The sequence below is a fragment of the Sardina pilchardus genome, chromosome 22 (genome assembly GCF_963854185.1).
Source record: "Sardina pilchardus chromosome 22, fSarPil1.1, whole genome shotgun sequence".
Classification (NCBI taxonomy): domain Eukaryota; kingdom Metazoa; phylum Chordata; class Actinopteri; order Clupeiformes; family Clupeidae; genus Sardina; species Sardina pilchardus.
The window spans coordinates 29,887,957-29,903,706 of NC_085015.1; the positions used below are offsets into that span (position 1 = coordinate 29,887,957).

The window sequence follows — 15,750 nt, forward strand, 5'->3', positions numbered from 1 at the left end:
TAAGTTTGTTTCACATTTTATCTTATGTCTTGCTTTTGCATGCACTGGTAATTTCCTCGAAATTACGTTTTCTAGTTTCTAGTTTTGTCAGACCTGAAGAAAAGATTAGGTATTTATAGATCATTATTTTCTTGTTGACTTTGAAATAAGGTATGTCGATGTGATTTACCAGTTTTTTCAAATTTGGCTATTCCCTTCCCTGCATAAGGACCATAGAAAGGAAATAGTGATAGATTGCAAGTACATTTGGGAAATGTCACATCACATCTGCTCTCATTTATTATCTCCCCTCCCCTGTCAGCCATTATACCACTGCTTGGTTGAATTTCCTAAACATCAATTATTTTTCAGTTAATTACACACCTACAAAGTAGTTCCGTTTTTTGACTACTTTGCCAAACTCCTACCAAAATCTAAATGTCTTACTTCTCTAGCGAGACCTTTTTGTTGCAAACAAAATCAACCAAAGCACGCTCAGGTAACACATTTGCCCATTTGTCCATCAATGTATACAACCCACCCAGACGATTTGTTAGTCATTCCAATTATGCGTAAAGAACTAAGTATGGCACTGGAGCTACTGGAACTCCATATGGGTTCTTCTCATGTTTATTATAAGTGGAAAGTGTTTGTTGTAGCTTTAATAGAAGCCATTTACGCGGCAAAAACTGCTAATTAATTCTGATTGCGAAGCCTGCTTCCAGGGTTCATGATTAACTTTTTTTACCAGATCTACTTCATAGGTGTCCTGTAACGAATAATCATCCAACCAGCTAATCAGAAAATAATATTTCTTCTCTCTTATAAAAGATTAGTAATGCTTGGTTACACAAGCAGTTTTTATTGTGTGGTGATGTGTAGCCTCATTGTCAATACCTACATTGTACATGATGCAAATGCATCTCTATAATAGTACACTGTGTGTTTAGGTCCCTGAGAAGAATATTTTGGGACACATTGGCCATGGTTATAAATATGCAATTGGAATGCTCAATGAAGGAAGGATTGGCATTGCCGCTCAGGTAATACATTTTCTTTTGATACTGCCTGCTCTTCAAGCTATAACTGGTTCATGGTTATCCTTTTTGTATCATCTTATGTCATTTTTACCCATACACTGCAAAAACTGCTTATCTAATAGCTTAGTGACAGCGGTGCCAAGTGGCTGCCAGTCGCAACTGCTCCATCCTGTTTTGTATATTATTTAATATATCTTTATTTAATGTATCTTTATTATCTAGTCATATTTTGCTATTATATTTAATGCATGCTGAATATGTTTTTGAAATTATTCTCACATATCTGCTAGTTTGGACATTTTATTTTAAAAAAATGCTTATGCGATATGGCAACATTGTTTACTTTTGAGAGAAAATTCTTTCATTGAGAACGATGCCGATGAATGCCTCCATGGATCTACAACATATTCCATCTGAATTAAGAAGAAAATATTGTGGCTGCAGAGCAGCGATTAAACTGTGATTAAAGGAATAGTTCGGAATTTTGGACATAGGACCTCATTTCCAACTTTGCAGAGGTGATATAGGTCGATGGAGACAGTTTTTATTGCGTTTAGCCCCTTCCTTAAGTTGCAGCGTTCCCCTTTGCTAAGCTGGTTCTGAGCTAACGCATTTCAACAGTAACATCCAGTCCATTAACAGTCTTACTCACTCCACAGCACACCCGAGACAAGTAAATGAAAACGTCAGACTATCGATGTACATGTCCGTGTTAATAGAATAATTTTAGAAATAAAACTAACCTTGCAACTCAATGATTTATTACATTTTGAGGGACTAGTTTCTCAATATCAATCCGCTACTGCCATACAGGGAACAAAGTAGGCTATTGCAATGCGATGCAAGGTTAGTTTTATTTCTAACATTGTCCTATCAACATCAACATGTGCAAAGATAGTCTGACGTTATAATTTATTTGTTTCGGGTGTTCTGTGGAGTGGATTAAGACTGTTTTCAGTGGCAGGCTGGATGTTACCGTTGACTTGCATTATCACGGCACCAGATTAGCACCATGATGAACGCTGCAACTTAACACTAGAAGCGCCGTGCCGTTCTGACCCACTTATACCTAGAAGCGCCGCGCCCCGGTCATTAGACCGCTTTGACGTCCTACTAGAAGCGCCGTGCTGGTGTGAACTACTTAAAGCGTGGCTGAGGCGGTCAAAAGACCGCTGAGTCCTTAGACTGGGACGCTGTTACTTACACATAATGATAGCTAGATGGCGCTTCGTGCACGAATCAAATCGTTTGGTCATAAATTCAGTTTGCACTAAGCCATGTGTCATTCGTGTCAGACCGTGTTGATAGTCTGTGGTTGTTTCATTATGACATAGGCTACAGCACGTTTGAGTTATCTGTTCATTTATTTGTGTTGATTTGTGTTGTTTGAGGTAAAAACTCTGGAAGAGTTCTCGAACAAACCTTAAGCAAACTTGACTTTCAACTTTTTCATAGTATTTTGTTTTTTAGATTTCGTTTTTACATTTTGTATGCTACTTAGAAATGTGATTTATAGGCTATTTTAAAACGGAGGCATGCGTTCTGTGATTAGAGCCTGACCCGACGGAACCGAGGTATGAACAATTTCGACCCAACACCGGCGTTGTTGGATCTCGAGATCCGTAACACCGGCCCGCAGTTCGGGTTTGGGCAGATAATCTAAGCTCTAAAATGAATGGGTGGCTAGTTCTAATTCACTCCCCAAATTCACTTCTATTCATTTAGCCTATGTTCGCGCAGCCAAAAATGACCATGGACCTGACGAGACAAAGCCTAACCTGGTTTCAATAACATAGTAGCCAGGATTTTATATGCCGCATTTTACAGGCTACCGCGGCTACTTTCTTAGACAATTTTCATTAAAGGCATTTTTCATGAAAGGCATAGGCGCGAGAAGTAATTAAACATGATGAGTGAAAGATGTTCTCCATTTTGCGAATGTTGTATGTTTGCGATGTCTGCTGAAAAGAGCTATATTTTGTCTACATTTTAAGTTAATTTCTATGTGAATTCGTGGTTGAGAGTTCAGCAAATTTTCTCACACTGGTGGGGCAGAGCCATGGTAGCCTGATTGCCATCGACTTGAAAGGCTCTGCGAGACTTTAGTCTGACCAAGAGCCTGTGCTAACACGGTTTCTCCAAGGGTTGACCCGCCTCCTTTAAGTGCCTCGATTTGCTACTGGTCGATGTCAGAAAGCGGTTTGCCGAGTTTAAACCAATAACAACACTCTTTCCTCTGCCTTGAACACGCCTCTACCCAGAGCTGTTGGAGCTGCTCAAAGATGATTGGTTCTTGACCAAAGGGGGCAGTTCCGCAGATTTGGGGAATTCAGAAATCCTTCCCGATTAGCAGTTGACCAGACCAGCGACAGCGATACGGAACGTGTTACGTCACTGGGAGGGCGTGCCAGGCTAGAGCCATGGCCTAATGGTTAAAACTTCGGGCTTGTAACCGGGGGATTGCCGGTTCGATCCCCGACCAGTTCATGTCTGATATTCCCTTCAGCATGGTATCATAAAAGTTTAAATTATATTCTATTATTTTCTATTCACACACCTACACGCACGCAGGCGAATTCAAACATTTTGAAACGTTCTGCATAATGCGATCAAACATGATTGCGTATTCTTCCACGAGATGCCAGACAATAGCCTATGCTAATTGCTCTTCTATTGAATGCCTCCATGTGCGAAGGTTTCAAATATGGATAGTGTGCTATGTAGGCCTAAAGTGCTGCGCCTATCATCGGCCGTCTGTAAGCGTCGGTGTGCCTCTCCGAATCAGATGGAGACTGAACAATAATAATAGGCAATAATAACTGAACTGAACTAGGGATGTCACGATTACAGATTTTGGTGGTACGATAATTGTCTGAAGAATAATCACGATTTAACGATTATTACGATTATTTTGTGTGAATATTGTTGACAACTGCACTAATATATAAAATCACACAAAGACATTCTGTAGAGGTTTTGATCTTATACAGTAATAATAAAATAATCACTCTGCTTAGTAAACTATAGTCAAAAGCTGTAGTCTCTCTCCTGACAATTTAACACACCATGAGAAAGTTAATGTTCTAATATTTCCAGTTTGTGCATTCTTACAACATTTGTTTTGGAGGTTGGCCTAGATAATGGACACATGGAATAGGCTAGATAGGCTGCTCCCCACACACACACACACACACACACACACACACACACACACACACACACACACAAGATTATAGCTAATAGTCATGGTTTTATTTCACACCAGATTATACATTTTCTTAATGATTTCTAGTATTTTATGATGTGCGTAATTACTAGTAGGTAAGAATTAGAGATGCACCGATTGCAATTTTTTGGCCGATTCCGATTTCCGATTTCTCATAGAATTTGACCTGCCGATACCGATTTTAGCCGATTCCGATTTAATTTCTTCTAACCACTTTACAGCACAAACAAAGAGTTATTTTCTAGCCTATATTTTATTTAATACAACATATAAATATAGAAATGTAATCAACTTATCAATGTAGACAAATGTGAATAGACAGATTCTTCTTCAAGTCTTTTTCAGCTGCAGTATTCCCAGTGTGGGACATTCATTTCACACATACTAATAGAAATGCACTGTAAGAACACTATTTTTTTTTCTTCTCACATCCAATATCCAACTGTAAATATCATCAGAATACTGATAAATGGAAAGCTTGGTGTAGGGCAGGCTTCATGTGCTACATAGACTGAGATGTTGGAAAATGACAACAAAAAAAAAACTAATTTTGAGAAGCCTTGAGAAACAGCAAATGACATACATTCTCAGTCCACACTCTTCTTTGAACTTTCGCGATTGCTTGTGGATACTAAGGAAGTGTCCATATTTGGATGGCATAACGTCATGCAGGAGAAACACAGCTTTCCAACGACACCACGCATGATATGTTTTGTATCACGGTCGCGGTAGTTTATGACACGTTAATGCTAACTTTTGGCGAATTTAGAAGAAATATACAGGCATGATCAGACAAAAGGTAATGAAATAAACCTCTAAATGTGTAAATCGGACTTAGTTGTTGTAGTAGTGTGAAAGAATACATGATAAGTTGGCAAACCGAAGCAAAACTATGTTTATTCCTGCCGTGTCTCGCCTGGAGTATAAAGGCTATGTCGCTGCTTATTGATAGCGCTTGTGGTTCAGCTGTGGGCACGCAATTAGTGGCAAGGACGGGCTTTGATGAGTGCTGTAGCCTATCCTGAAGTGACAGCTTAGTAAATTCCACGCAATATGGCAAAGCAGCGTTCGCTGCATAGAAAAACTCAGTATTAGCGCTTTATCCAGCCCTGACTGTTGGCCTTTGCTAGCTTCATCAAACTTTGCAAACTCAGTGTGATGATGTTACAAATACGTGCGAGTGCATTTGACCGGCATAAAATCGGCATGTCTCGGACTGACCAGCCGGTCGCCGGTCATGGCCGATCACGTGAAAATCGTCCGATTCCGGTCACCAGCAGATCGATCGGTGCATCTCTAGTAAGAATATTTAGTCATTTGAATACTTCATATTGACTTTTAATCTATTACACTTAGGCATATCATTAAAGAGACCCTATGCAACTTTTTCATAGTCATAAAATCGCTTAGAAATCGTTGTTTTGCTTGACTGACCAGTTTTATCGAAAACAGTCACATTTCCTCCCGCCCCTAGTGTCCCTATCCGCTATTACAACCTTGCAACTTTCTGATAAACGATCGTCTGCTGTTTACATCTGGAAGTCAGAGACGCGAAAGGAACAAGAAGAACCACGCTTGCAATTTATATATTTATATATAGCCTATATATGTATAAATATACACGCTAAAGCTGTCGGGGAAGTTCTGCAGAGAAATATGCAAGCATAAAACGAGCGAAAACGAAAAACGAAACCGAAACCAGAGATGAAATCGCCAATCCTGCATTATTCCTCTTTAATGTGATGTGTAGGTCTAATTGAGTGCCTGTCACTTTAAGAAATACGTGAAAGTCTAATCGTTTTAGGCTAGCGCGCATAGTGGGCCTACATAAGTGGATGCAATTCATTGTGTTTTCTGTGTCATCATTAGATAAAATAAATGTTCAAAAAAATAACAAAATCTTTCTGGGATCATAGAAGAGATAAGTGTCACGCAATGTTCCCTTATGATTTTGGTGAGCACTGTCTATGTGAGCACTACTCAAATGACATGACGTGAGCTAGCGAGATATTGTAGTTAGCAAGTAACTCCAGACATAAAGGTTGCGTTGCCTATTTCTGAAATGTCATTCAATCAAAACAGTAGGCCTAAATGAACTAAATCTCAGATCCTAGTTAGGTTAAACTTGACAGTTAAGTGCGCAAATCAACTCAACGTTGGCCTACTAGTATTATTTGTTGCTGGTTAGCCTCAGCATCACATTAGCATGTATCGCTGTTTTGGCATGTCAGCTGATTTTGTGTGTGTGAGGAAAGACGCAGGCTAGGGGAGGCGAGGCACGCCTTGTTGATAACACGCGCCTTACTGTGAAACATTCCTAAAAGTATTGATCATAAAATTATATAAAGATATGTTTGATTGCAGGGTATTTTTGTGCACCGTTTTTTTGAGGAGGCTGACAGAAAGCATTGTGTACAGCGTCTTGTTCTTGTTCTTCTTTCAAGACAAGCAGCACTCTGTTAGAGCACCATTGGTGTAACTTTATTTTGGTTCCGTGCGGGTTGTGCTAATCTGTGTATGGTACCGGATGTACGTTTTTCTGAATGTTAACGTAAAGGCGGTTTGGGAGAGCCTTCACGATTTATTAACCGTGAAATTTCACACCGTGGTTAATAGTAAAACCGGTTTATCGTCACATCCTTAAACTGAACAATAATAATCCATAAAACCATCGTCTTGCTCTCAAAGGGTGTCAAAAATGACAAACTGTAATTTTGTCAAAGTGGCAAACTGTCCTAAACATTGCGTTCGTTTTTTGTGACTTATGAAGCATCCGTGGTAAGTTGAGCAGACTGCTGTTATTGAAAGAGGGTAATAAGCATTTATCTCCCTCTCCATTGACCAAAAGTCTGAATCTCCATTGACCATTTGTTATCTGTACAGCGTCAAGTGGCGCAATGCTTTTTCTCTCGTTTAACACTCAATCGACCCAGGTTCATTACCTGCCATGAGTGGGATTTTGTAGATTACATTCACTGAATTCGTTGACCGTTTTTTAACGACGACAAACAATTATTTTTCATTAATGGTAAACAGTAGGCCTATTGTGATTTCTATCCGGACCTTGAAGAGGCGGTGTCGTGAACATGGACTGTGCAGGAGACTAAATCAGTCGGACATAGACAATGTGATAGCCTTCGTGCAGGAGGAACTGCATGGGAATGGACAGATGCAGGGCTATCGTTCAAGTACAGCTCGCTGATTTAAAGGCCCGCCGTATGTTTGTTCCAGATAGTTTGTTATTAAAAACCATTAACGAAAAATAATTGTTCGTTGATGTTAAAAAACGATCATTGAATTCAGTCAATGTAAGCAAGGCCTACGAAACTTCGCTCATAGCTGGTATTGAACCCGGGTCGGTTGCATGCTAGACGAGGGAGCTAGCGTTGCGCCATCTACCGCTGTAGCCTACGAGTAGAGGTATCTGTTTGGTAAATCGATAGTAAATAGTGGTTTATTTACAGCAAATATGTAAGAAAATGTGTATACATTAGTCTGAGCTTTAAAAGATACAAATAGAATGCTGTATTATTACATTGTGTGTTGTAACAAGGTTTCACCATCAACATGATAAAATATGCTGTTAACTAAAGGTTATTTTGGTTTCAGATGCTGGGTTTGGCTCAAGGCTGTTTTGATCAAGCTGTGCCTTACACGAGACAGAGGGTACAGTTCCGAAAACGTGTATTTGACTTCCAGGTAAATGCCTTTCATTATAGACCGATTTCAGGTCCCTAACAACTATCGTTGTTGACGAACTCAGAGGGCAAACAAACCTAGAGCCATTTTGAACCGTTCACAATTCACCTCACAAGAAAAATGCACATGCATATCTGGGTCAGAAAGTTTCCATTCCATTGAATTGTGTGTGTGCGTGTGTGCGTGTGTGCGTGTGTGCGTGTGTGTGTGTGTGTGTGTGTGTGTGTGTGTGTGAGTTGACCGAAACATCAAGGAAACGTTAAGAAAAATGCCTACTTTTTTGAGTATATGCACACTGAGCTTGTCAACCAGATAGCCGTATATGGTGGGCCAATGAATCCCTGAATCTCAGCTCAGGATCAGGCAGCCAATCACAATTAGCTATTGACATTTACTTTTTTTGGTAATGATCTGTACCTACAACACTTTTGCTACTTACAGTATCTCAATTGAGACTTTAATTTATACTTAAAGATTTTCATATCACAAAGCTGACTTTGAGTTGTGAAAATGTGGCTTACAAGCATTTTTGAGGAAGGGTAACATGCTCTGTTTGATTTTCAGGGCATGCAACATCAGATTGCTCATGTGGCCACCCAGCTTGAGGCTGCCAGGCTGCTGACGTATAATGCTGCCCGACTGAAGGAAGCTCAGAGGCCATTTATCAAAGAAGCCTGTATGGCTAAGTACTTCACAGCTGAGGTCAGGCTCTGATAGTAAAACAGTTGTACACATGAATGAATAAATGAATGAATGTCTTTTATTGTCACTAAACACATAGTGTATGAATAAGATAAATCTAGCAACATTTAAGTAAAATAAGCAGTGCAAGGAGCATTTCGGAAGTGCACAGTTCTGAGACACTGCATACATAAAAAGTTAGGTGCATGTAAGTTTAGAGTGGTTGCGACTTTTGGGAAGAAACTATTATTGAATCGGTTTATATGAGTGACGTTTTAAAGAGACATTGTGTAATGTTTTCAGTTGTTTGTTCACAAAATTAACATTTCCCATTCATAAATGTGGCCTCAGTCATGTTTAATTACCACCACCAGCACCAATTCCAAGCATACCTAGAAATCGTAATTTACATATACAGTGGGGAGAACATGTATTTGATACCATGCTAAAGTTGCCTAAAAAGAGGTATATAAAACCATCATTTGAGAATTGATCTTAATGCCTTAGTAAAAATCAATTAGCCTGTTTGATGCTCATTGAGCTCAATGCAAATCAAACAGGCTAATAGGCCTACTGGAAAAAGCACCATGCCAATCTCTCGCTATGGTGAACGGTATGTGATGATATGGGGCTATTTTAATTCCAACGGCCAAGGGAACTTTATCAGGATGCATAATATCCTGGATCCATGAAATAGCTGGCCTTTAAAAATAAAAATCTGCCTGCCCCTATGTTAACCCCATGTGTTAAATTCCCATAGGGGGTCAAATACTTCCTTCCCCCTAGCATTTAGGAAGAACATTTATTTATTTACCATACATTCTTCAATCACAAAGAAAATTGGTGTCCTTAGCGGTTTGATTTTTACTCATTTTTTTAATTAAGGCATTAAGATCAATTGTCAAATGATGATTTTATATTCCACTTTTTAGGCAACTTTAGCATGGTATCAAATACATGTTCTCCCCACTGTACATAGCTTGTGTCGACTCTCCATGTACGTGGGCCATTTTAAAATAACGGTGGACAGCTGGGGACATACAGCTCCATCAGAGACGGTAACTAGACTCCATCTGGCTCCGTCTTGCAGTCAAAGGAACTATTTAATCCCCAGTTCCATGCTGTCCAAATGGAGTGAAAATAGGAGTTCTAGGAACTACAAAACGTCCCTACAGTGCAAAAGAGCCTTATGTTGTTTTCTTTTATGTTTTCATGGAACCTTTCTAACTGTTTGCATGCTCTCTCTATGTATGTCATGGTAAACAAATGCAATGAATGTACCGATGCATGATGTTATTTTGAAACAATATAAGTACATTTGTTTAACTACTATTTGAACTCTAATCTCGATGTGGCATTGTGGAGAATTGGTAGGTTGCAGACTACGCCACTCCGGGAATTGCACCCAGAGAAATGTTATCTTTAGGTTGAAAAGGCACAAAGGTTCGGTCTATTCACTGGCAGATACGTGGTTCCATCCATAAATATATTTTATTAACAGTTTTGACACACATGACAACTGACAGAGGAAGGGGTCCCAGGGCTGAGGCTTACTGGGGGGAGGCAGATCACCATAGGCCAGGAGAATCCCAGGAAGCCAACCACTTATACGTGCCCACACACACACGCACACACGGCAAGAGAGATCCACTGCAACGATCACACGTGAACACAGCACACAGGTATGGGCCACCACCACCTCAGAGGCACTTCTACCCTCCCCCTGGACTCTCAGCTCCTGGGGACAAAATAAGACATTTGTTGGGGGTACAGACACACATATAATTGTGGTAGGATGCCACCATCACTGGTGAGCAGCACAGGTGGCCTCCTACCAGTGCATAAATCATGAACAAACACCACAATACAAACAACAAACTAAACACACACAACACTGTTACATTCACATTCACCATCACGCCAGAACAATCATAAAGCAGCTGTCTGCACCCGCCACTGCCATTAGCTTCGGTGTTGCAGCGCACGTGATCGGTGGAGCAGGAAATGTCAACAAGATAGCACAAGAAGCAAAGCTCAGCAAAGCAGCAGTGTGCACAATGCATGTCCAGATGACTCAGGCCCACAATATCTACAATTCACAACAAGAAAACGGAGATTAAAACCGGACAAACAGGAGAAACTAAATTAAATAACCCAATACACTACATACCAGTGTAGCAGACGGCTCGACACTTGAGGCAGGGTGCAAGTTGGATAGTTCGCCATGGCTGAACAAGCCATGCACCAGAACAGCATGGAGGACAGTGTGACAAGCAATGGATGGTGCTGTAAAACCATGGTTGCAGATATTAACCTTCTGAAACAGTTAAAACGGTAGCGCAAGAGGGAGAAAAGAGAGCAATTTCATACCGGCAGCCAGGCGGGAAGGGGTGTAGTGGCAGAGTCAGGTGTTCAGGTGTCCACCTGGGCAAACTCTACCTACCATTTTATATGGTAACCAAGAACACCCATTGGCTACCCAATTAGGCAGTCATTAGGCTAGGCAATTAGGCAACTCCACCACTTGATCCTGCTACATTGATATTCAGGATAATTAACTTTAGTCTCTGTTATTTATAATATTTTCTCATTTGGTGTGTTTGTATCACAGGTTGCAACTCTGACTACATCAAAAAGCATCGAATGGATGGGGGGGGTAGGCTTCACCAAAGACTACCCTGTTGAGAAATTCTACCGGGACTGTAAGATAGGTAAAGTGGCATATCAGATTATGTTTGTTTCCTCTAGAAAAATATGAATAAAACGCATTCTTTTTCACTCCCATTTTCACGAGTTGAAGCAAAATATCTACAACTGAAGCCCATCTTTTGATATGCCACATCTGTCAAGTAGATGGATTATTTTGGATAAAGTGAAGTATTTGCTAAAATGTATTTTAATACATCTGTGAACAAGAAATATGCCTATTGTGTGCATAGAAGATCTTACATCCCTCTTCTCAATTCATGACAAATGGGAGCGAAAATGGCTGTTGTATTTATTTGAACCTACCTACTTTGGAAGGGTGGACATACATACAGTACCCTCCAGAATTATTGGCACCCTTGGTAAAAGTTGACTAAAAATAGGTCTAAAAAATCATCTTTAGGTGATTTATTGTACTCCCACAATGAAAACAATGAGGAAAAATACACCCTGCAAGGGAAGCAAATGTATTCTGAGAAAAAGGAAAATCTCATAAAGAAATAAATGTTTTTAATAAAAACACGTCACTCACAATTATTGGCACCCCTACTTGTAATACCTTCTTAAACCTCCCTTTATCAATAAAACAGCATGTAATATTCTTCTCTGACACCCCATAAAGATTGAGAATACAAAGTAAGGGATTTAAGACCATTCATCTTTACAAAACCTCCCCAGATCGTCCAGATTGCTAGGTCCACACTTGTGCATTCTTCTCGTTGACTCATCCCACTGTTTTTCTATGGAGTTTAGATCAGGGGACTGCTATGGCAATGTCTGAAGCTTGATTTTGTGTTCAGTAAACCATATTTGTTTTGATCTGTGCATTTGTTTTGGTTCATTGACCTGATGAATGATCCAATCATGACCAACTTTTAGGGCCTTGGCAGAGATTGTTTGATTTCCTTTGAAAATGTTCAGGTTTTTCTTGGTGTTCACGATGCCATGCACCTTAATTAGGTTCCCAAGGCCTTTGGGAATTAAAACAGCCCCACAATAGCACAGCCCCTCCACCATAATTCTGATTAGGCATGGGGTTCTTTTTAGTATAGTCATTCTTCTATGTATGCCAAAGACACCTTAAGTGTTTTTAGCAAAAGAGCATAATTTTATTTTCATCTGACAATAGACCACACTCCCAGACATGTCATGGTACCATTCAGTAATTCCTGCCATTTACATTGTTCATTAAATGACTCTACTGGCTTTAACCTGACATGCTGTATAAATAATCTATTAGCAGTGAGGTCACTTTTAAAGATTTTTTGGGGGGACTTGGTGACCCCAAGATGATAGCTTTGTCTGTAACTCTCAACAGTGGTTCTTATGGATTTTTTTGCCTATCATACCATCCTCCATACTGTGCGTGGGAGCAAAATAGCCATGGGTCTTTGTCCAAGCATGTTTGCCACATTTCCAGATGATTAGAACCTTTTATTCATCATTTTAACTGGAAATATAGGCATTTTCAACAAAATACCTAGTTTCCATAGACATTCTCTTACTTACAAATGTCAACACAATTTCTTTTTATTTCAATTTAGTGTATTCTCTTGTCTCTCCAATGTTGAAAAATGACTAGAGGATTTAGTCTCTGAGTGACTTCATTTTCATACCATAGTGAAAAAGAACGTCATGAACTACTTCTGAAAGTTCACAGACACTCTGATTTACTTTAAAACGTTGCATTTACATAGGAAAATGCTCCTGTTAAATGTTGTACATAATATGTTTCAGGGGTGCCAATAATTGTGAGCAAGCTGTTTTTGTTAAAAATATTTATTTATTTATGAGATTTTCCTTTTTCTCAGAATAAATTTGCTTGCCTTGCAGGGTATATTTTTCCACATTGTTTTCATTGTGGGAGTACAATAAATCACCTAAAGATTATTTTTATACCTATTTTTAGTCAACTTTTACCAAGGGTGCCAATAATTCTGGAGGGTACTGTAGATCCCTGTCCTAATCTCTGTTACACTTTTTGTTAAACATCATCTCCACAATCTACACAGTTTAGAGATGAATACATTCAGTTAATGATTACTTGAGGAGTTTATATACAGTATGACACTGTTCTGACATTTTGAAATGTTTTCATACTTTACTGATCATTCAGGTACTATCTATGAGGGAACAACTAACATCCAGCTCACTACCATGGCCAAATTCATTGATCAGGATTATGACCAGTGAGACGCCTCTACATGTGTCTTCAGAACAAAGCACTCCAAACTTTGGCATATCATCTGAACCTGAATGTTTTCGGGATTTATTGTGTGGTTGCTGCTGTGTCTTCTGTTGTTTTATGCTAATAATATCATTACTGGGATAAGTGGATAGGTTTGTCTTCAAACACAGTAAACACTAGTGTCAATTATGTGCACTAATACTGTTACTAGTGTTGTACGTTTTCTACTAAGGATTTGCAGTTTGCTAATTAGTGTAAGGAGTCTTATTAGATTCTGTGGTGTCAGTTTTGTTTCCTCAAATTAAAAATAAAAAAATGTTTTGAGTTGGTATTGTGCTATGCTTAAAGTGTAACTCTGGCGAGAATTGACCGTAGGCTCTTTTTCTGCATGAAAACACATCAAATAAGCTGTGGAGACCAGTGTTTTTCATTGAGCAAGCACTACAGAGCTTGCACCGGTGTACGTTATAGCCCCAAATCGCACCAGCAACATACATAGCGAACCCAGAGTTTATTACAGAAGACTGTTAAGAACATATTATAGCCCCAAATAGCACCAAGTGCGTTCATAGCAAACCTAGAGTTTATTACAGAAGACTGTTAAGAACACTTACCAACTCTCCCTTTACAAACTCCTCTCGAAGGAAAATCCATATAAGGTGATTATGTGATGTGAGATCTCAACTTTCTGTCGTATACTGTAAGTCCAGTTGTTAAGTGTTCTTAACAGTCTTCTGTAATAAACTCCGGGTTCGCTATGTGCATTATTGGTGCTTCGTTTTATGTGTAGAGACCCTGAGCAAGCTACTGACGAGGTTAGGTGCTGGTTTGAACAATGTTGCTGGTTTAAAAAAAATGCTATGTGGGAAGCGTTTAGTTCACCGCCCTTAGCAGTTATAACGTACAATGGTGCAAGCTCCTCTGTATGCTTGATCAGCGAATACTGTCTCTACGGCTTATTTGATGTTTTAATGCAGAAAAAGACCCTGGGTTCAATTTTCGCCAGAGTTACACTTTAAGAGACTTGAGAAAATGTCCCACCAACGTAATAATTGTTGCCTACTGTCAACGTAATTACCCAATTTCCCACCAACACAATAATTGTTACATTTACAGGAAGTTATTATCTTCCTACCACTGTAATATTCATTACCTTTACTAGGAGTCATACAAAACTATGTTCCTCCCCATCTTTTGCGCCAGTAAATCTGTATGCCTTGACCATGACAGTTTACAGTCTAAGTTTACCCCCAGGAGCTTTATTTCTTGTAATTGCTCAACCGCAACATTGTTCAGTACTAAATTTAGTTGGGGCTTAGAGCTTAATGAGTGTTTTGTTCCAAATACAATACTCTTGGTTTTTGATATGTTCAGGACAAGTTTGTTATCAGAAATCCATTTGAAAACCTCCTGCAACTCTTTGTTGAGGGCTGAGGTGATTTCCTCAACTGTTTGTGCAGACATATAGAGAGTTGAATCATCTGCATACATAGAAACACAACGACGCCTTAACTTATCGCCTAAGTCATTTTTTTTTTTTTCATAAATCTTATCCTCTTTATGACTGCCACCTCAGGTGAAATTGACAAAATCTTAAATTACTTAGAACATTATTTGTTGCCTAAGTCAAAGTTAATGTGAAGTCAAAGTGAATTTTACATGTGTCTTAAAATGGCGACAAGGAGAAAGAAATTGTTCTCTGCAGATGAAGTTATTGACATGATCCAGGGGTCATACCCAACTGGTAAGTATAATGAGAATTTGTATAACATTAGTCAGGATATAGGCTGAATAGTGATCAGTTATGTTTTGTTTTTATTATGTATTTTAGTCAGCCTTAGGCTATAAGTGAAATAGCAAGCCCATGAAGCTATCATTCAGAATGGAGTGGCTACACAATCTGTGGCTACTAAACTTTGTCTTTTCAAAATGTTTCATCTAGCCTACATGGTTTTCTTCTAATATTTCCTCTTTTCTTTTCAAACGAATCATTGACTACAATTGTAGGATCATCTAGCAGCTAGATCATATTATCCTAACCAGTTACTAACAAGTTAATTGCCAGTCCAAAACGCTAGTGTTTCTCTTGCATTAATGTAGGCTACCTTTAGCTTAGCTTAACATTAGCACCTTTCTTACACTTTCTTACACAGCTATGAGAAATAATAATAGCCAAGGGTACTTAACTGGAATTACATAAAGCATTCCTAACTGTGTAGTGTCTAAATGCA

The 15,750-nt window shown here is 39.2% G+C and overlaps 1 protein-coding gene across 1 annotated transcript in view; it reads left to right on the plus strand.

The window, feature by feature from the left end:
* acadsb (acyl-CoA dehydrogenase short/branched chain) overlaps window positions 1–14,884 on the plus strand; it is a 71,220-nt gene extending 56,336 nt beyond the window's left edge. Inside the window, exons 7-11 of the mRNA XM_062526099.1 lie at window positions 930–1,022; window positions 7,855–7,944; window positions 8,509–8,646; window positions 11,237–11,336; window positions 13,448–14,884. Coding sequence (XP_062382083.1) covers window positions 930–1,022; window positions 7,855–7,944; window positions 8,509–8,646; window positions 11,237–11,336; window positions 13,448–13,524 — 498 coding nt within the window. The 3' untranslated portion in view covers window positions 13,525–14,884. The remainder of the gene's footprint in view (window positions 1–929; window positions 1,023–7,854; window positions 7,945–8,508; window positions 8,647–11,236; window positions 11,337–13,447) is intronic.
* Window positions 14,885–15,750: the final 866 nt, after the last annotated feature.